The sequence below is a fragment of the Melanostigma gelatinosum genome (assembly GCF_949748355.1).
Source record: "Melanostigma gelatinosum genome assembly, chromosome: 9".
Classification (NCBI taxonomy): Eukaryota; Metazoa; Chordata; class Actinopteri; order Perciformes; family Zoarcidae; genus Melanostigma; species Melanostigma gelatinosum.
The window spans coordinates 18852171-18875033 of record NC_136642.1 but is presented as its reverse complement, the minus strand read 5'-3'; the positions used below and the strand labels follow the sequence as shown (position 1 = coordinate 18875033).

The window sequence follows — 22863 nt, the reverse complement described above, 5'->3', positions numbered from 1 at the left end:
CATCCCTCCCATGTCTGTCACACAAATGCTCAGACGCACACAAACGCCTTTGTGAGTATACAGCCGCCCTCATTAGGCTTTAGGACAGAGGAGGTGCTGAAAGCAGAGTTGGGGTAAAGGAAGAAGCCTGCCAGGATGGAATAGTAAAGAGGAGGGTAGATGGCGAAACTAGGTCAGGAAATACTCACGAAAAAGACAGGCTACTAGATGGGGGGTGATACAAGAGAGGGAGGCCGAGAGAGACATGGAAAGATGCAAGATAACATGTAAAGAGGTGCAGTAGTCGAGCCATTTCCTTAGATCAGGTTGGTGTTTTGATTCTAAGACACTGGAAAATAATATATTTTATTTCAACACCTTAATTTATTTCAGCGATCAGTAACAACATGCCCAGACTGATTGTGGAAATTTTTTGAACCCAGCACTTTGGCTTTATTTGTATCTACTGTATTGCATTTAATTCTGCAACTTCTCTATAAATCAACCAATCTGTCCTTTTGCTCAGATTTAGTATAGCTAGAAAAGAGAGAGCATATGCCTTTTTTAGGGCTAAATAGCAGGCGCGCACACACACACTCCATCACTCCACATTGTAAATCTAGCCTGTAAACTAATCTCTGCCACAGACTGTAGACTAAAAGCCTGATGTAATCTGACACTCCATCTCTATAGCTTGTTTTATGAACCCTCCTCAGTGTGATTATCAAGGATTGATTCATGGGGCAGAAGCAGAGTTGACTGAACCATGATGGACCACAAAAAAGCCTTGTCCACTTAATTGTCAGAGAGGGTCCTTATGTGGTTGCCTTAACCACACTGAAGGAAACTCCTCACTCTTGTATTACTGCATCAAGTATCAATTATGCAGGGCAACTCAGCAGGTGTCTCTCCCCATGCAGCCTCTCCATTATCCCGGGTACGGTTTCATGATTCAGTAGCTGCATTGGATTTCAGAGCATTCATTTAGAAAAAGGCTTCATGGACTTTAAGCAAATTATGTTGCTGTGCTAGATGACGTTTGTCAATTAGCAGCTCTTTCTTATATTAAGAAGTACGTTAATACTTTCTTATTCATCCGAAGAGGAGAAAATCGAAATAATCTGTTGCATTCTTAATCTGTTCTGATTCTGCACTTGCATCATATTGTAAAACTTTAGATGTATTGTGTTTTTAGAGCATTTCTGGCTATGTAGGCATTTTGACAAGGTCGAAACAAGGAGCTGGCAAACTGCCACCACTTTAGTACACTTGCATACTGCAATAACCTCACAGCCACTCTTATGGAGTTGTTCAATATCGATAAATATCACAATATATACTTCATAATAATAATAATGCTTAATTTACACTGTTAAGAGTATTCTCTTTAGGACAAAACCCTTCATAAAAACAAGAAGTTTAATCATGATTTATCGTTCATAATTATTTATAATCGGAATTACACATGTACAGTAAATACGACTCTTCTTGCTGGCCATGTCACTGCTGCACGCTACTTATGAACATGTGCATCTGAGACTTTGCTTGAACTGGACTGAAATGAAGAAAGTAATGGAATATCTGCACAGTATAACTCTTAAAAGGAACATCAATAATAAATATTAGACACTGCAGCGTCGAGTCTGCTAAATCCAAAGAAGACAACTAAGACTTCGGCTGGTGTTTTTTGTGTGTACAGGAAACGAATTATACTCCATGGTCTACTGTGTGGCTTTTAAAACAGATCACTGTTAAAGCCTAACGGCGATATATATTTGTTAGGAGGCTGTAGAATTTCATATTTCGTGAAATTATGTGAAGTGGGTCACTAGAAAATTAGGCTACATTTGACGATTTAGTCATGAGTGCTTCACTGTCTGCCAGTGTTCATATGCATTGTTTAAGTTTCCGTTGAGTTGGTTGTATGAATTAAAACGTTTGCTGTTATAAAGGTCCAGGTTCCAGTATATGTTTCGATCTTGTTCACCTCTTGTTGACCTTCTGTCTGTCTCCGCAGCTCTACATTGACTTAGTTCTGAATCATAATTGGTCGCTCAATGTGACTTTGAGACTCAGGGAGCTTCTTTACTCCTGATTGCTACGAGGTCTTAAAGGTCAACTCCATCTGCATTCTTTCCGGGATTTTTCAAATAGAAACGCCCACTCAGCCATTTGCAAAAAACAATGACGTAGGTTAACAAAGTAAGCTAAGCTATAAGGTAGTGTTGCACGGTATACCGGTACTAGAAAAGTATCGCAGTACCCTGCTGTTAAAAATGGTACAACAGCCCATTTTATTAGTACCAATATTAAAAGAATGGCAGTATTTTTAATAAGAGCCGTATTCATTCCCAATTTCCCACCAAAGCCTTGTCTTAAAGGGATCACAATATCTTTTGGTATTTGCTTACGTTCACCACCATGGTCAGCTATTAAGAAAGTATCATTGTAGAACTGTCTTCATCACCAAAGCTTAAACAGAGGACGTACTGTTTCTTAGTTGCTTTTCCTTTCCTCTTCTCTCTGATCACTGATGTAGCTGTATATAAATAAACGTAACTTTAGTAAGCAGTGTTGCTGGCGATCAGACTGGGGCCTTGCTCTCCACGCTGATATTTTATTTCTGTCTGTATTTTCCTTTCTTGTGCATCCATCTCTCTTTCTCATTCTCTCTTTTCCGCTTTCCTCTGCAGGTGTGTCATAAGTGTGTGTCTCTCTCTCTCCACAGGTGTCATTCTTCCTGTTCATTGTGTTTGTGGTTTACACCATGCTGCCGTTCTCCATGCGGGACGCCATCATCGCCAGTGTCCTGACCTCCGCCTCTCACACCATTGTGTTGAGTGTCTGCCTGTCCACCACAGCTGATCACATGGAACCAGTAGTGTGGCAGGTAAGGCGATCAAACACAAGTGTGGGTTAATAGTAGGAGACACATTGATATGGAGAGATATGACAGAGACTATCCTCAAAATATGCAAACACCACTGTGTGCTTGAACTCAACATAATTAATGAATTCATTTTTCAATATTATTTCGTGACTTGAATAATGTATAATTGGGTGTCGTAACAGAGATATTTACTTTCTTGCTGGGAGATTATTGCTCATGAATGTATGGTAAATATGTAGTGTAGCTGGAGCCAGCAGCCGCTTAGCTTAGCATAAGAACTGATAACAGGGGGAAACGGCTAGCATAGCTCTAACAATTTGCCATTTTATGGGGGGGTTATGTACAATTATGTGCCAGAACCAGTACCTTCCTGAAGTTGGTAACCGGACTTAGCCAAGAAACAGGAGGTGTTTCGTTGATTCACACATTTAGTGGACCTGTATTGTCACGTACTAGTAATTAACCTTTTAAGAAAACAATACCATAGATAAAGAATGCTTGAAGAATACTTTTGGAATTAGTCAACCTGGGTTTCATTTTTCCAAGTTTTTGCTATATATTGCCATAATCGGTTGTCCTCAAAATCATGTCTTAGTTCACTGCTTGCCAATATTTTCTTTTCTTTTTGTATTATCCCGATTGAATCTTAATTGGATTGTTTTTCCTTTCCCGACATTTAATATTTTTGCTCATTTTAATAATAATCATACATTCTGTATTTTTAGCAAACAAACAAATGTGACCTTTAAACTAAAACTGATTTAGCATACCAGGTGAGCGATGTGTTTTTTATACTTCATGAAAAGGTCACCCTTTTTCCAGCAGTATTGCTATTTCAAGCGCAAACGTTCAGGCAGTTGGCACATGTTGGGAAAGACAAAAAATAATATCAGAAAACCAATTATCTGGCTAATGCAGCCTTCAATTAATTTGAACTCATTCAAACATGATTGCAGAACTCAATGATTGCCAATACACCTGCGGCTCATTCCGACTAATGCATAAAGATAACATTAGTTTGACAACCATCTAATAAACGCCACACCTCACTGATAATCACAGATTTCAGTCCAGGATGCAATTTACTTTTCAGAGCCACAAAGTACATTTCTGGTCTACAAAGAGGCCTAGTTAATATAATTATTATTATTATTATTATTATTATTATTATTATAATACCATGTTCACACCTCCCACATGTCAATTGCTCTGCTCTACGTGTATTGCTGTTTGTCAGCCCTGTTGCTCAGTCACTGTTCAATTGTTTCTACACAATAAATCATTTATCAGAAATGATTATTCATCTTAATGGTACAATTTTCTCTCATATAATTCGACTGCCATTCTGTTTTTTTGCAGGCACCACGAAATGATTGATACTGTGTTCAGCTGTCCAGCTTTAGGGAAAAAATGCTGTTTCTTAAGAGTCCCTTTTAAGAGAATTTCCCTTGTAGAAATATTGAATAGTATCAGAATCAGTGTAAAAGTATGTTGGATATAAATTACTCTGGTTGAATTCTGTAGGAATTAATTAATTATGCTGTGTCTATTATTAAAATATGTCTTAGCAGAACATAATTTTTGCAGAAATAGGCCAAAAAAGAAACATCGAAAGGGCTGTAGAGTTGTGCTTAATCATGATATGTAGCAATACTGTAATGTTTGAAGTGGGAAAGACTTTGAATAAATGGCAGACTGAGACGAGGAAAAAATAAAACACTTTTAAATCTGCTATGGATCAAAGTAAAGGGTGTGATGCCTTTTGATTCCACCTGCTAACGTGTGCTAATGGTAGTGCTAAAGTGCTGGAAGGGCTATTTTCTTCTAGCTGCGAGAGGTCACTGTGACAGACATATTAGGAAGGCAGTCCTAGTATGTTTTTATGGTCTGTGTGTGGCAAGTTCCAACGATCTGTTTTGGAAGTTGACAGCTTGCTGCTCAATCGGCAGTCGAGATGGCATGTTGGGCAAGATGTGACATTGCCAAGGAACAAAATGCCCACCAGTAAACATGGACTCTGCCAAATCCTGGCTGCTCTACGTTATCCCCATTTTATTTGTTGTCGGTGACAGTCATGTTGTTTTATTGTAGTTTTTTGAAATAGGCATGATGTATTATGGTCATACATTATGTGTGTAAGGCAACCGATCACAGAGTTTCAAAGATGACTTTGATAGGAAGATGCAGACTGTCCAATGCATGTCCCGGAAAATAGGACAGTTGTAAATGATGCCCTTCATAGACGTTCCAGATGGCTGCAACCTGCACACACATTTACTAAAAGAGAAGTTGTTGCATCAAAGTTAATGAAAATAACGAGTGAAAATAAGACGGAAAAGAATAAACCCAATAAACTAAATAATTGTAGAGAGATCTGGGAGGTCTCATGTGTTCTCCCTGCAATCCTGCCTGTAACTAAATAGTTTTTAGTCTGGGTTTAAAAACAAGCCACTCACTCACAAAGCTTTCATTTTCTTTTTCTCCAGTTTTCAGTATCTATGTTGGTATTGTAGTTAAAAGAGTAAACATTTAAAAAAAGATCTCGCGCAATCTGCATGATACTACACGGTAACACTGCATTCATCTAGATTTTTAGAATAGATGTAAAGTCTTAAGAAGAGCACTTCAGACGGATGTAGCAACATGTAGGGTTTTATTGAGCGCCAGGCAGTTTGGCTTGTAGCTGTAACTAACTAGGATTATTTATCAGTTGCTTGTAATCTACCTCCTGTAATGTATCTTTGTAAGCCTCACTTGCCCATCCGAATTTACACTGATAAATGGCTGTGGTAATATTTGTAATAATATTCAACCAAATGCATACTAGACGGTATGTTTCATCCCAGCGTGATGTGAATAAGCTTATCATACAATATGCACCTTACATCTGCATTAATATACTACTATGAGAGTATTTTACATAAATTCGAGATACTTTTTAAGTAATTCAGGCCCTTCAAAGGCATTAACAAATTAAGTACTCAAGATATGTAGTGTAATATGAACGCTATTAACAAAGAACTCTCACACTTAAAGATGAAAAAGCCCCCTTGAGGAAACGTAACAAAACATAAATGGTCATTATTAAATGGTCTTTCAGCTGTGAAAGGCTGATATCTCCCTTTTACTCTGAAACATGTGATACTTCATTGCAGTAAGTGATCCAAACTAACTGCTGCTGTACAAAGACTTCTAAGTAATCTACTAATCATTTTATGTCGCCTGATTCGATCTGTTCCTTGAGATTAGACCTTGCATTTCCATTCAGTTGTCGGCAAAAAGATCCTAAGCCATTTTATATTTGTTGGGTATCATTACGAATACTTGTAATTTTCAACATGTACAGTAAAGCACATCATGCACATTTGTGAGTCGTTGCATGTGTGCAGTAGTTTGACAATGAATACGGTGAGATAATGGGTCAGGAACTGTTGCTCGACCGTTTCTGCTGTACTCGCGATCCCTGATTTATTGCTGTGGTTGTATCAGGTCACAAAAATATTCAATTTGATGAAGTAGCTTTAGTTGTCATTTATTTAATTTGCCGGGTCAGCCATTTTAATGTTATCCATTTTTATTTTATCAGCTTCCCAGTTGTTTTTCCAGAAAATTAACTACATTGTTGTTCGTCTCAATATTATATTTTGATATCATACTGTCATAGAGGATTTTATCCATATTGCCAACTCCTGTGTACAGTATGTGTTTCTGTCTGTGTGTTCCTACTGTATATTTGTTTGTGTCAGACGGAGAGAGTGCCTGCGTGCGTTTTCCTCCTCTGTGTCTCTCTGGCAATTTGTCAGTGTCGGTCCAACCCTTTGTGCCAGGACAGGCTCAGACCTACATGTTCCTTTTGAGATCAGAGCAGTGAGGTTGGGTGACAGGATGCTCTCAGGCTTATGTGTCAGAGGGTAACTACTGGACAGGCATGGGCCAGTTTTCAATGTGTCATTTGCCGAGGCGAAGCTAATGGATATGTAGCACTACAGCATGCCGTTCAATCAGATGTCAAATAGGCTAAACTGACAATTTGCTTTTATTACACTGAATGTGACTGAATAATTACCTCTGCTTGGCCACTGAATGGAAGATTTTTTCTGATGCTATAATTTGTTTAGAGAGTAAATTGCTTTTGCCAGTAGCAATATCAATTGAAACGACGATGCTAAGAATGTGCTCTTGATGTTGTTTTTTGCTAAGTCGACTTCTTGTCCGTTTTGGTCTTCGCCAAGCTGCCATCAAATGACTTATTTTGTCTGACCCAAAACTCAGAAACCCACGGGTAAATCCTTACTTTTGAGTTGCAGACCTACTATTTTGACTACACTCCCACTTGAATTGTGAATAACAAAATGTCTCTCTTAATGCATTTTTCATTAGTTGTTCATATGCTGTAATCTGCTGGGAAGTACTTAGTGAAGAAGATTAATGAGAAATTCTGGCCTATCCCTGAAAAATCTGTTGTTTGGAGGCACTAGCATCTTGAAGACTGTCTTAAATACTGCGAACTGTTGATTATATGATAGTAGCTCTTTTCCCCCGTTTCCAGTATTAATGCTGAGCTCAGCTAACTGGCTGCTGCCTACATACAGTATTTATCAAATAGACGTGCGAGTGTTATAATATTCTCATCTACTCTCAGCAAGAAAGTGAATGAAGACCAGACATGCATGCACCCAGGCACATACACTGACACACACATCTCACATTCAGTATGCATGCATTTGTGGTGTTTTGAATTTTGAATATACTTCAATTAAGCTCAGCAATTTGGAAAAAAAAAACACACCAGTCTGTCCTACCGAGGATTTTGTAAATGTCGACCATTAAATGTCCACACTCTTGCTCGAGTGTGCATATAAACTGCCCAGAGGGTATTTAGTGAGAAGGAACTACAAACTGACATATCCACTTTGTCAAGTCCATTCAACTTTACAGTGCTGGCTCATTGGAGTCTTAATGAACCAGCACATTTATTGAAGAGGTGAAAGCCCTCTGTTCGGTCCAGATTTATGTGCATGTCATATTTAGAAATATTTAATTTCACTTTTTTAAATTATTATTATTATTTTACATAGTGTGTACATCAGTGATGTATTGTTGCATTTTTACATTGTTATTTTCCTAAAACTATATTCTTCTCTTCCTAAAAGGTTGGAAGTAGGCATGGGACGATATGAAAACGTTGTTATCCTGCCCAAAGTAATCACTTCGCCTTACATTTGATTAAAAAAGGCCGGTACTGCCCCTGACTTTGTTTACGTTAAAAGCATTTTCTCCCGTTCTCCCATACATTGACTATATGATGTTTGCTGGCTTGTATCTCACTGTTCTTGTCGTCCTCTTGTCTCTTGACTTGCAATAAAATGGAAAAAAAACATGAAAAAACCCATTTGATTAAAAAACAGCTATTTACTTATGTCACAGTTGGTACACTTTTTTTTTTAAGTGAACATCCTCTTACAGTGAGTGAAAATCCAACAATCTTAAATAAGGTCACCATAAATCATAAGGTCCACCTGCATAAATGTAAGAAATAGCATCGCAACGTTGTAAGAGTCTTTTCTTTCTTACATAATCATTTTGTGTTTTTTTTAAATCGAGCTTTATTTTTCACTTCTCTACCATGATAACGAGCTTAATAACCTTTTCAAGTCCCTCATGTAAGTCATTAATGATTAAATCGATCATGAAAATTGACTTAATCTTTTGACTTTCATTGGTTTCTCGTTTCTTCTCTTTTTAAATTTGAAAATGGAGGAGACGTGAGAGACCACATGCTTTCATTGTATGAATCCCAGGATTTCGGCTCTTGAGATTTCTTGAAAAGTGTATTTTTTGTTGACGAGATTTGCAGTCAGTTGCCATTAAAACAAGACTCACTTTCACGGTGATCTTAGTTAGTTGTCTTGCTTTACGCATGGTATAATAATAGCCTCTCTGATTTAGATAATCCCAGAACCACCATAAAGGGTTCAAAGCCCTTTAGAGACCATTCCCACCTCACCCCGCTGTTATCTGTAATTGGGTACCAGTGAGGTACGGATGATTCGCACAGCTGACCTTTGAGACAGCCTGGGTAATCATTTTGTTGTGTATGTTGTGCTGTCAGTGGCTTGTCTAAGCTGCATAAATGGGGGAGAACCATTATATTTTGGATTCAATTGGGTCCTGGGTCTAACAGATGTCAGCTAATAGAGTAGCACCACCTCCACCCCCCCACCCCACCCTCGCCTCAAAGAAGTAGTAATTTACATCTCACATCACATGTAAGTTTTCAGAACGACAAAATTGCAAAGAGGTACTTCTTGCTGATGTTTTGGGTTGTCTAGTGCAACTATTTTTAATTGGCAGACTCTCGAAGAGAGAATGAATGGGTAGCTGAATGGATTTTTAATTAAATATGAGTACGCTTTGAGGTTATTTAAAATGTGATTATGAAATATTGCACACAACATATGTACCGCTGAAAACCCTTTTTATAAAGCAGCTTACAAAAGCCCCAGTCCATCTCCTTGTGCCTGCTTTCAGTCATTTGGTGTACTTGTCTGAACCCTGTGCTCTGCACACGATTCTGTAGCACAAAGGTCACACTGTTTTGTTAGACTTTCTATGGAAAATAAACTCTTGAACTAAGCCAGGCTTGGAAATATAATGCCTTTTTAATTTGGAGAAAATAACTTTCAGTGTTTGGAAATGTTCAGAGAGGAGACAATAAATTCAGTGGACAGCAAAAGGGACGCCTGGCCTAAATACGGTGAATAGATGTGAACATAAACACAGCCAGCAGGCCATGAGCATGGCCTCTGCCTCTGATGTTTGCTTTTGTCAAATATAAAGGAGAGACGGGTGCATTCAGTGTTCAGTACATCATATGATATATATATATAGTGAGTGTCTGAACATACAAATCAGATTAATTTTCCTCGGTCGGGGTATTTCATGCATGTTAAGAGTTGTTGGTTATTATTGCAAAATTGATAATATTGGTTGTTTTATAGATGTTATGAAACAGTTATTGAGCTGTGCTGATGAGCACTCATTGTCTTGTTATTCAAGATGGAATAACAGGACGCGTCATGTCCTCACAAAAGGAAACGGTGAAAGCACTGACACTGCTGGTAGAATTGGAAGACAAATTTTGCAACCATATATGAAATTTGTCTCTGTGCAGATCATCAGTGAGACGTACTTGTAACTACAGCTACACATATGTTGTGTAATTACACTTGCTTTTATCTGTCTTGTAGCTCAAGAATATAGAATCTAAACAGTTTTTCAATGTAAAAAGAAAGATTCACTGAAGGTTTTCTTGCTTTAAAATGTCTGATGCATGAATCTGTTCATGCAATTTACAACTACCCTGGTTGTTAAGCTGTTGGGCGATGAGCAAGAGAGAGAGAGAGAGAGACTATTTCCAGTGGTCAGTGTGACAAGAAGGTCATCATTATAATGGAAAGAAAGAAAGGGAAATTGGTGTGAATGAGACAGGGCAGGGAACTTTTTTGTAGTATCTGATGGGGGAGAACCATTATATTTTGGATTCAATTGCAAAATATTGAGCTCAAGGATATTTGGTCTCCTGGGTCTTTATACATTCACCTGTCATCACCGGGTCATATTCTTTCTCAATAGTTTCTCGAATGGAGCCTCCTGTGTAGTGCTGCCATGGGGATGCAGGAAATGTGAATGAAAGTAAAGTAGTGTTTTGAAATGAAAATAAACATAACAGACTTCCCTTTTTGCAGATCACAATTTGCACTCTGTGGGTTTAGTGAAGAGCTTTGGTTGGAGAAAGCATTTATCCTTATGTGTCCTATTGTGTCGTTTTGTACGCTCTGCTGTTATGGTGGGATATTGACTAAAAAAAAAGGGGGCCGTGGAGGCGATGAGTTCCAAACATGCAGGGGCAATATAATTGCTGTTATCTTTATAATTGTCTTCGGACGTCAGCTGTTTTAATTTATCCGTTCCTCGTAAATCACTGAATACTAATATAGCATGACTTGTCTGTTAGCATCACGTACAGTATGTGTCATAAATATATCATTGCTTCTCCTTTTATTTTTACGAAGAGTCGGGCATGACAATGTGAATACTGAAAGTACAGCATACAGTAATGCTCGTGGCACTGTGAGGCTGTAATGCTATATGCACACAGTGGGAAAACAAAATTGTTGAATGGAAAAAAAAATGGAGACATCCTTGCTAACATTCTAGCCAAATATACTAGTGGGGCAAAAAACTCAAGTTTAGCTTTGGGGTGATGTCGGCGAAAATGTCAAGTTAGCAAAATCAAAGCACTTATCTCCTAATGTGAAAGTTTTGATCGTGCTGAGCTACATACATCTGTGATGCAGGGTGCACATAAGCGAGTGAGCAAGGCACTTTGTATTAGAGAGTCATTTCATGTGATGTAGTTGTGTATGTTTCTGTGTTGTCTAAACATACTAACATTGGTTTGCGTGTTATGTCAGTGTTGAGCTCAAATAAAGCTGATGGCACCAGATATGGAGATATCACTGTCTGGTTGATTGACCAGATTCATTGCTATCAGCAATTAGAAAACCTTTTTGTTTTTATTGAATTCCACTTAATTCAATGTTAAATAAATGAAAATATAAATATGTCTATGAAAAAATAATGAAATGAATAAATGGGGCAATACATGTATGTATAAATGTGTCTTATCATTTCGTGCCAGATTTCAAACATTAGCCCTAGATATTCTTCTGAAGTCTGGATGTATTAACAAAGATGTTGTGCAGTGGGTCAGGAAATGTTTGCTACTCATTAGTAAAGCTACTTATCAATACGGGTAAGACATGACTGATGAACTGCAGCTTTGTCACTTCAGCCATGCCATGGTCGAATAGAGCCTGTAGTGGGGTGTGTGTTTTTTGTCGTAATAACACGAAGAAAAACAGACGGGCCTCCTTGTGTACGATGAACCTGAACCGGGCGCATCATTAGCCTCTGCTTTTTATTCGCAGCGTGGAGGGAAGTTTGATCAAGCAACAGTAACGCCGATGCAGGGTTGATGCTATTTTAAGACAATGAACAGTTGAGCAGGAGTAGCATAGAGGTCACACGCATCCATTTCCCCTATCTTACAGTTGCACTGTGTTTCTTTATCTCTGACGTGCTGTGGAAACAGTTTTCTCTGAATAACTGATTCACAAAAAAATGTATTGAGATGTTTTTTTATGAATGAATGCCACATTGCCCTTAAATACAGTGAGTGGTGCTGGATGTTGACATCACTGCAGGATCTCATTTGCTAGGGCCTAGTACTTAAAGGGATAGTTGGGCTGTTTTAAAGTCGGGTTGTATGAGGCACTTATCCATTTTCAGTGTATTACCTACTGTAGATGGGGGGTCGGCACGCCCCCAATCTGGAGAAACGGGCAGTATTACTGACATGAGAGCTACTGCTGTGGGCAAGGGCAGCGGCAGAATGTAATTTTAGCAACCTCAAAGAACGGTACACCTAAATAAATCAATATCCTTCTTAGTGTACGCCCTACATTTAGAATATTATCACCACTTGATCTTGCTGTCGGACAGCCCTTTCCAACAGGGAACTGAACTGAAAGCGAAACTTATGCTCTCTTCAAAGCCTCAGACTCTATTGACAAAAACGGTATAATAAGTTTCAGTTCTGTTCGTTGTTGGAAAGTATTTGAAAAATAGCATACACTTAAACTGATAGATTCTTTAGGTGGGTCTTTCTTTTAGGTGGCTAAAGTACTTTTTGCTGCTGCCCCCGTCCACAGCAGTACATTGCTCTGCTCCTGTGCTGGTACTGCCGTCTGCTTCTCCGAACTAGGGGCGAGCAGACCACCATCTACTGTAGGGAATACACCGACTATGTACCCAAGTACACCATTCAACCCCACTTCAAAACACACAAACTATCCCTTTAAGGAAAAGCTTTTGCACCATTTCTCACTTCAGAGGTTTTAGTTAAGCGCTGGTTCCATGTCATAAAAGCTCATTTCCTCCTTAAGACTTAAAATGCAGAAAGCACCCCTCTGTTTTCATATTGGAGCATGAGAAAACATCTATTTTACGACCTGATCCTTGATCTTAAGTGTGTAATTACCGTTCTGCTATGGTCACGAGATAAAATGGCTTTTCTGATACTGCCCGTTTAATTTATGTACAATTGGTAACACACCAACAGATGTATTCTGTTTCACAGCTTTATTTCTTTTAAAGAAATGCCAGATTATTAGTCACCCATTCATTTATTTTACTTGAAGATTAGTTATGCCTGCTATTTATTTATCTAATACCAGCTTTGTCTTTGCTCTGTTCCCATTCAGATTGTGGCCAATATCATCATTTTCATGTGTGGCAACATGGCGGGGGCGTACCACAAACATCTGATGGAGTTGGCACTTAAGCAGACTTATCAGGACACCTGCAACTGCATCAAGTCCCCAATTAAGCTGGAGTTTGAGAAGAGACAACAGGTAAAGTGGTCATAAAGTATTAATGAGCTTTGAGACATTGAAAGTCTGGCATACAGTGAATGATTAAGTAGAGTGTTGCTGGTGATGATGATGGTGTTGATTGCAATAATGATAAGACTGTATACGAATGAGGAATGGATTATGTCTGTGTGAGGCAACAAATGAGAGAATAGATCACTTAAAGCATTATGGCACACCCAGGACTTGGAGATTGATATTTAATTCGGAACCAAATAACGTGTTTTTTCAGGTTTGTGATAAAATAAATTCTCACTGCAACTTCCTCCATCTTAAAGTTTTTTGTTTTTTTTGTTATGTCAATGTAGATGTCTCATACACCTGCACTTGGTCTGAACAGTGCAGGCATTTATGTCTTTGCTTTGCTTGCAGAATTTTACCTCAAATGTTTGGGTCACAGAATATGGTAATTGTTAATGACCTCACTTAGTGTGATGATTATGTTGGGTCCCTGGAGCCTACTGCATGTGCTACAATCTCTGTAGTAAAAACTTTTAAGCATCTTGTGGCTGCTGGCTGAAATCTTTGCAGTTGATGAACAAGATATAAGAACATCTGCAGCAAACGAGTCCCTCTGCATTGAGTCTATGGACAACCAGGCATTGGTACTTTTCTGTGTGCGTTTGTTTTGTGCAGCATGGAAGTGATTGGGCATTGATACAGATTCAGGTAATTATATGTGATTCATCATGACAACATTTTCAGAATTACATTGTTCAAATGTAAAGGGGCCCTACAACGAGTTAAATGTGCCGTTGGTCACATACAATATCTCAAACACTGGAGATCAGATTTTCACACAACCTGTGAAAATAAATGACCTCATTTGTTTCATTACTATTCTTTCCCCCTACTGTTCGAGAAACACAAAGTAACATATTTGGTCTCCTTCAATGTTTTTTCACATAAGTCTATTAGATTCCTTTTTAAAATACATTTGTTTGCTGTGCCATTTTAAAGCCCTTTGAAATTATATAGAAAAATAATACTTAAATCTATTAATGATGTGTAGCCACCAGCAACAATGTACAGTCAGGGCCATAGGTATTTGGACTGTGACACAATTTTTCTAATTTTGCCTCTTCACACGACTCCAGTGGATTTGAAATTAAGCATTCAATATGTGGTTGAAGTGTAGACTTTCAGCTTTAATTCAATGGATAAAACAAAAATATCACATTAACCGTTTAGGAATTACAGCCATTTCTACACAGTCATCCCCATTTTCAGAGGCTCAAAAGTAATTGGACAAACTAATTGTGAATATAATCATTCTTTTTAATACTTGGAGGAAAATCATTTTCAGTCAATGCCTGAAGTCTGGCACCCATAGACATCACCACAAACTGAGTTTTTCCCCCTGGAGATGCTATTCCAGGCTTTTACTGCAGCCTCCTTTAGTTTCTGTCTGTTTTTGGGTCTTTCTGCCTTCAGTTGTATCTTCAGAAAGTGGAAAGCCTTGGAACAGGTTAGTACAATAATCCAGATGAACCGAGGTGGTGCTGCTGCTTATAAGCAGCGTGGCTGTTGATTAAATCTTACTGCTGTGTGAGCCTGGGATGAAGCTTGCTTTTTGCTATAGCTGTTTCAGTTGCAGCTTTTGGATACAGTCAGATGAGGATGAATCCAGCTGTTTATGTGAAAGCCCAGGACCGGGGTGCAGCTGGTTATCCCTCTGGTGAATCCAGCTTGTGTTGTTTCAACTTCTATGAGTGAAGCCACGAACGCCTTGGGTGGAGCTTTTCACAGTTGCCCTGGAGAGCTACTGCTGCCTGCGACAGATGGTAACTGTGCAGAGACGCACTCCTCTCGGGTCATCATAATATACGCTGTTTGCTGCATGCTTTTATCCAAAGTGCCCTGCAGTACAGTGAGTGCATACATTTTTGGTGCGAGTGGTCCAAGGGGGACTATGTGAATCATCATAAATCCAGAGCCCCGGCAGCGTTTGTTCGCAGCCACCACCATGGACCTCTCCTTCACGTAGAAATGCCTCCGCAGCGGTGGAGGGAGATGATCAATGGTGCAGAAAACTTGTTGAAGTTGGCTTAATGAAGTGTTTTCTCCAATCTTGAACCTCTCACCCTCAGTTGTATTTGCTTACGGAGCAGGTTAGCTTGGAGTACATGCCTACAGTAAGACAATTAATTAAGATACCACTAAATAAATGAAAAGCTGTGAGGTGAATAATGGTTCAGTCTGTCTGCAGGTGGAGCTTTCAGCAAAAATAATGTGCGCTATAAAACAGTTTTTTTTCTACGTTGATAATTCATTTGGGTTGTAGGAAGTCAACCTGACACAATGTAGTGCCCAATTAATCATCACACTTGAAGCTATAAAATGGTGACAACTTTTTGTCTATTGTCATCTAAGGTGAATGCTTCAGAATTGAATGAAATCAAATTTGCTGGATGTGTAAAATCTTTTCAGTGACAAGTCGATGTCCATGTTGATTATACCAAACTTTGGGTCTGTTCATTTTGTTACTAAAGTCAAAGCTTTGTTGTTTGTATTTGTATTAGTTCTAAGCAAACTTAATTTTGGGTAATGCCCCTCACAAAATAAGTGATTGCTGATGAGAAAATTAATCTCTGAGACAATTCTCTGAAGGTTAAACAAATACACTTAGTTTGCATGCGTCAGCATTTGATTGTTACTGCACTTTCTTTTATGAAACCATGTAATATATGGCAAATGTTGATTTTTTCAAATGTAATAATCTGCTTCTTCTTCGTTGATATTCGTGACCATCCCTGTACTTCTTCTTGTCTTTTTCTGTCACTGCCACTAGGAGCGTCTCTTGTTGTCTCTGCTGCCAGCTCACATTGCCCGTGTGATGAAAGCTGAGATCATCCAGAGACTGAAGGGCCCAAACTTCGGGCAGATTGAGAACACAAACAACTTTCACAACCTCTATGTCCAGAGACACACGAATGTCAGGCATGTATCATTCATTTTAATTGCCATTTAAATGACCACGCAGTGTATAATTATAAGTACAGATTTACATATAGAGCAGCCCAAATGTATATCCATGGTTTTAAAAGTTAGAGTTTTCCTGGAAGACATTAAAGCATTGTATAATAGTATGTTGACTTTTTTCCCCATCTCTAGTATACTCTATGCTGATATAGTGGGCTTCACACGGCTGGCCAGTGACTGCTCACCTGGAGAGCTGGTGCACATGCTGAATGAGCTGTTTGGCAAATTTGATCAAATTGCCAAGGTAAACTTTTCATTATTGGACTTTGTCACTTATGAACACTTCCTAACAAAGTGATACTTTTGCGTCTTAATTTGTGCAAATACATCATACTCACTGTCACACCATTTGAAGAGGAGACATTTTTTTCCTTAACTATAACAGATAAACATGCTCCAAAATCATAGAGCAGGAGCTTTTTTCTGTTCAATCATATAGAAATATATAGACTTCTATTTTTAATAAAGCATACTGTAGTAATGTAATGTATAAGGCATGTTGAATGTAAAAAAAAATCTGAGGGTGGATTTTGCCTCAAAGTTTATTATGTGATTCAATTAAAAATCTGCCTGGTCTGTCTGTCAATGGGACCTTTATGTGACCCTGTGTGTCTGAGCTGTGATCCACCTTTTTATATGCAGGAAAATGAATGTATGCGGATCAAAATCCTTGGCGACTGTTACTACTGTGTGTCCGGCCTGCCAGAGTCTCTGCCGAACCATGCGAAGAACTGTGTGAAAATGGGTCTGGACATGTGTGAGGCCATCAAGTAAGTACCTGTTATATAACAGAGCTGCTGAAGAAAGACAGTCCCTTTATTGAATCGCTTACCTACAAGAAGCACATCCAATACTTAAAATATATCTTAGTCAATCAAACAAACATCCCTCAGCTCTGCAGTACTGATGGTGGGTAGGCATTTGGCATTGGTGAAGTGAAAATATCTGACCAGAAATGAAATGGATGTAAAGAAATTATGAAAAAGCTGCACAGCAGTGGCTCATTTGTCATACTACAACCACATGAGCACTGAATGCAGAAATTAAATGCCTCTTGCAGTACAAAAAAAATCGCCTCATGCTGATTCTTGTCTGTTAACTCAGCTACGACCTGAAGACTCTCAAGAGTCTCATTACACTTCTGGAAATTTTAGGTACTACTTTTTACTACCTGCATTTCAAAGATTGTTCAAAATTGCCGGATATGCCTTTAAACACAATGTTAACATGCATTGGAACATCCCGACCGGTAATAGTGATCAGCACTTGCTTACCATTAGCATTCGACTTTTTCTTGATGGTCTATTTAGCTGCATTGTGTGTGCAGTGGCAAGTGTGAGATCTGGTCTCACCCGTAGCCATCAGACTGAGACAATGGGGAGGAGGCTGCAAGAAAATGAATGGACAGAGAGAGACTTTAAATAAAAAAGTTGAATTGAGATAAAAAATCAGCACCATTCAAGTCAGAAAGAGGCATTGCTTCTCTTTTCTAACAAGGTATGTGCTTTGTGTGTTGATGTTCAGTTACTCCACATTGGTAAGACTTGGTTTTTGGTGCATGACAGGAAAGTGCGAGATGCCACTGGGGTTGACATCAACATGCGCGTCGGTGTGCATTCTGGGAATGTCCTGTGTGGTGTGATTGGACTTCAGAAATGGCAATATGATGTTTGGTCACATGATGTCACGCTGGCCAATCATATGGAAGCAGGAGGTGTACCTGGGTGAGTGAACTGGAAAGTAGATAGACACACATGTTAACATTTGCACAAGGTAAAATTCTTTGATACCTTTACTTTACCACACTTTATCTGCATCAGTTTTGTCTGCTTGGTTACTGCCGACCCTTGCTGAAGAGATACAATCTTTATATTCAAAGAAAGCCATTTATTGATCAAATTGTTCATTGCCAGGCGAGTCCACATCACCTCAGTGACACTGGAGCACCTGAATGGTGCCTATAAGGTGGAAGACAGTGATGGGCAAGAAAGAGACCCTTACCTGAAGGAACATGGAGTCATCACTTATCTGGTCATTAACCCAAAGGTACTGTAGCACATCCATCACATTCAGTGAAATGAATGTTGGACATTGAATAAAATGCAATAAAATGACACTATTTCCGTGTTTGTCCAGGTGGAGAGTCGGAGCCCACAGCATCATCACTACCGCTCCAGACACACTGCAGACGGAGCGAAGATGAGAGCCTCCGTCAGGATGACCCGCTACCTTGAGTCCTGGGGAGCGGCCAAGCCGTTTGCCAACCTGCACCACAGAGACAGCATGACCAATGAGAATGGGAAGATCAACACTGCTGTGTGTAATCTTTTCTACACGTATGTTGCGATTTAGTTAATGGGGAAAGTTCAGCTGTAGCATATAAACCCATGTCTCTCCTCTTGTTCTGTGTCTAGGATGTGCCGATGGGGCAGTATCACTTCCAGAGGAGATCAGAAAGGCAAGCTGCTAATTTTACAGCTCCGGCACAATTTTCTTTGGCAGGATTATCCTCATCCCTTAAGAGTACAGGGACAGACGACAAGATGTTTAATACGACTAGACTTCTGCTAGAGGCTTTGATGTGTGTGACTAATATTATGTGAACTTAAAACTTGAATCTCTTTTTCTTCTTGTTACCCTTAAAGAACAAAGTCTCAGAAGAAACGGTTTGAGGAGGAACTGAACGAGAGAATGATCAGGACCTTTGATGGGATAAATTCGCAAAAGTAAGGGGTCATATTAAAAATCAAGTAATTTTAGTATAATTGTGCAAACAAATGAAGTAAGTATTCTGAAACTGTAACTGATGAAACGTGGCAAACATGGCACATTAAAGCAAATGATGGCATGGACTGTATCTTAATGAGGTGGAAATCGTATGGAACACCTTCCTCTTCTGAACAAATATCTAAACTTGAATCTTCATTTTGTTGTTTAACACATCTCAATTACTTTTAGCAATGCCTGTATTCTCTGCTCTATAACTACACCTTTATGCTTACAGACAGTGGCTCAAGTCCGAAGACATTCAAAGAATATCGTTGTTCTTTCACAATAAATCCTTGGAGAAGGAGGTACAGTAAGAGGCAGTACAAATATATTGGCACCATTCACCCCTCAGTGGATATATCTCAGTACTATTTTCAAAGAGAATTACAGAACATGTCGTTACTGTTCCTTTGCCTACACTTAGCTTACCCTGAAATCTTGTAAATCACAGGGAGACTTGTGGTGTCTGAGTGCACGGTTGAAAAGCTTTGGAAGTTGCTTGGATATTCGTTGGAAAGCCTTTTATTGAAACTTCACCTTCTTTGTTTCTCCTTTTAGTACAGAGCAACAACCTTGCCGGCCTTCAAATACTATGTCACCTGCGCCTGTTTGATCTTTTTCTGCATTTTTATTGTGCAGATTCTCGTCCTTCCAAAGTACGTGTGCTTAATTTCAAAGTATTACTCGAGTAAAATTACTGTTGCTGCAATGTTGTACTCTGTGTTAGTGTGGATAACAGTATTTATTCTTGTGCATGTACACTTTGCTTATGTTTCTGTGCCTTGATAAGTCATTTTCGCCACTTAATTAACTTGATGACATTGTATTTCTTTTTAGGACAACTGTATTGGGGATATCCTTTGGAACGGCTTTTTTCATCCTTTCCTTGATCCTGCTCATATGTTTTATAGGACACTTTGTGGTAAGTAAATACATTTACTGCAAACATCATTGTTTTAGTAGTGCCCTTTCTGTCGGTTTCCTTTTCTATTAAAACCTGTATTTACCCAAGATATGCCGGCTGTCTAGTGGTACACTTTTGTGCTGTGTTGTCATAGTAAAAGGCACCTGAGTGGTCAAAGAGTGGTCCAAGTGCCCCTCTGGTCAGCTTAATGGCCCATTAAGTGCCATGGTTGTTGGCCTAAGTACCCCTTAGTTTTACCTTTGGGCAAAATGTAATCCTGAGCCTGTGCATGACCACAGCCTCTGCACACCACTGCTTTGGTTCATGCTTCAGGAGCAAACACACCAATCTCAACTGGATGTTGTGATTCTGGGGTTTACAGCATACTTGATATGTTTGCATTATAAATCATTAAGAAAAGGCTGGCTTCATTTTAGTTAGTCTCATGATGTATTTAATGGGGGTTAAGTCCTGCTAAAATACTTCTAACAATGAAATCGCTAACAATGCCTTCACACCTTTTGAAATGGAATCAATATTGCCGCAGTTGGATCTAGCCACTGGAAGACGGTGGCTTCAAACACTTCAGCTCTCTTCTGAAATATTCACTGTCTAGTGAAAATAGATGAAAGACCAAGAGAATGAAAGAGAATGAGGGGGAAAAGAAAAAAATAATTTGCTATTGTAACATTATAGGTGCAATACAATTCCACAAGCCGCAGGCCTATACAACCCATTGCACCCAATGTCTTACCTTTAAATCTTCGCAAGTGAGAATCTGCTGCTTTGCTCTGAACTGTGCTCCCTATGGATGTTGCCCAAGGCTCAAAAACAAAACACAACACTCAACAGCTAATGTTGAAAAAGCCTCCTGCAGTCTTTTGCTGACTTTATTTGGCATTGCTGAGTCTTTGCTTTGGTTCATGTCATGCTATTTGCTACTATTGTGGTAAATACAGCAGTACATCGCAGTTTATTCTAGGGCTCCTGTGTAATAAACCAGACTCATCCTGTAGTTCATAGATCCTTTGTGAATAGGAACATTAGGCTATATAAACAATCTGCATGTATTTTCCTTGGCACAGTGTCTTTCAGTTTCAAGAGAACATTCGGTTCTTTTGTCCCAGCCTCATGTCGCAAGATGGGATCAGCATGGAATTATTCCTTAATTTCCAATATAGCATATTAGGACAAGAAGACGTCATTTGAAAAGTCAGTGACTCAAATCTTGACTTTTTGAATTAAGATCATGAATGAGAACTGTATAATTTCAAAATCAATCATGTGGTTCTGCTGAATTTGATAGTTGTAGGCTGAAGATGGTAGGAGAAATCCAAATAATACTTATTCGTACATTCCTCTCGTATAGTTTTGGGTAGCATTTGAAAATCAGACAGTGTGACAGTAAAACAACACCCGCATGCTTCCCTGTGAATGTACTGTACTTAGTTTTTTCATTCTCACACAAAGTGAGGTATTGACCTACATAGCATGTCTTGCAGAAACCTTGTCACTGTTAAGCAGGGAATGATGATGGGTACCATACAAAGGTAAAACATGCCAATTTGATAGACTGAATTGCATATTCTGCTGGTTCTGTGACTGTGTAACTTGAAATCTTATTTTGTCTTTTGTCAAATGTTTTATTGAAGTAATAAAACAAACTAGAGGGGATTGCATGCAAATGCCTTGTTTGCAAAACAAAATGTGCCCCACTAGCTCCACATTTCTGGCAATCCTGCCGGTGCATGATACAGTCTGCCATCTTCACTTTATTGTATTGTAATTCACATTTCTGAGCTATTCAAATGTCGCATTAACTCAGCCCCAGCGATGCTCATATATTGCTCTGAGATGACCAAGCAAATGATTTGTACTTTCACTGTCATTGTCTCGCAATGAAACACATTCAGCTGAAGGCATCGCTGCAAAGGGGAAAAGTAATTGACTGTAACAGGCCCAGCCATTATTTGCAGAAGCATGGGAAGATTTCCTTTTTGTATCACTGATAACTCCTGTTATGTGGTGTCTCTTGGATACGTACAAACTTTGCCCTCAGTTATAATGATTTGAGCAGTGAAGCAGGATATAGAAGCTGGTCAACAACCCTCTTTAAGCTTTGCTTTGCTTTTAATGCAAGTTAAAAAATGTATTGTTGCAGTCAAACTGAATGGTTAGTTGGAAGCTATATATGTGGTTTGTTTACATCATTTTATATATGATGGAATCACTTGCAGTTGTCATTTTGTAGCACAGTTATTGCATGTAGTTTGAAATATATTAGTGTGCACCGTTAATTTGATAGGATCCCTCTTTTCACAATAGGGGGTTCAATGGGTGAACTTACATTGTTTATTTTTTTCACAGTAATTGTTTTTTGTCAACAGAAATAATTGATTTGTTATTGCATATGTCTGCTCATATGCTATAGATATTTTAATTAGTTAATCAGTGCTTGTGTTCCTTGTTGCTTCGTCAGCAAATTTGAATGTTTCCACAACCCTCACAATCTCAGCTCCCAAGTTCTCTGTTGTTCTTCGACTCATGCACTCTTGTATTGTGCGCTGTTTGTGTCCCTGCAGCACTGCAGTAAAAGCGCCTCCAGTTCTTGGACGCGGCTGCTGAGGTCATCGGTCATTATTGCCAACAAGCCATGGCCCCGCATCACTCTCACCATGACAACCACAGCTCTAATACTCATAATGGCAGTCTTCAACATGGTAAGTAAGGGAGCAGTAACACCAATTAGGCTTCACTAGGACTGAAGCATCACAACCCTTCAGATGACAGCTCCCCCCCCCCCCCTGTTAGTAACTGCAGTGCAATTAGAAGGTAATGAAATG

The 22863-nt window shown here is 39.0% G+C and overlaps 1 protein-coding gene across 2 annotated transcripts in view; it reads left to right on the top strand.

Annotated features, from left to right (window-relative positions):
- adcy2a (adenylate cyclase 2a) overlaps positions 1-22863 on the top strand; it is a 43608-nt gene that overhangs the window by 5632 nt on the left and 15113 nt on the right. The window contains exons 3-16 of one of the 2 annotated variants that reach the window (XM_079275550.1): positions 2708-2869; positions 13198-13347; positions 16157-16305; positions 16480-16591; positions 16990-17117; positions 17913-18071; positions 18261-18393; positions 18484-18663; positions 18762-18805; positions 18993-19073; positions 19352-19421; positions 19675-19772; positions 19954-20038; positions 22603-22740. In XM_079275550.1, the coding sequence (XP_079131676.1) occupies positions 2708-2869; positions 13198-13347; positions 16157-16305; positions 16480-16591; positions 16990-17117; positions 17913-18071; positions 18261-18393; positions 18484-18663; positions 18762-18805; positions 18993-19073; positions 19352-19421; positions 19675-19772; positions 19954-20038; positions 22603-22740 (1689 nt within the window). Of the gene's footprint in view, positions 1-2707; positions 2870-13197; positions 13348-16156; positions 16306-16479; positions 16592-16989; positions 17118-17912; positions 18072-18260; positions 18394-18483; positions 18664-18761; positions 18806-18992; positions 19074-19351; positions 19422-19674; positions 19773-19953; positions 20039-22602; positions 22756-22863 lie in introns of both variants that reach the window. The other variant, XM_079275551.1, reaches the window with a different exon arrangement.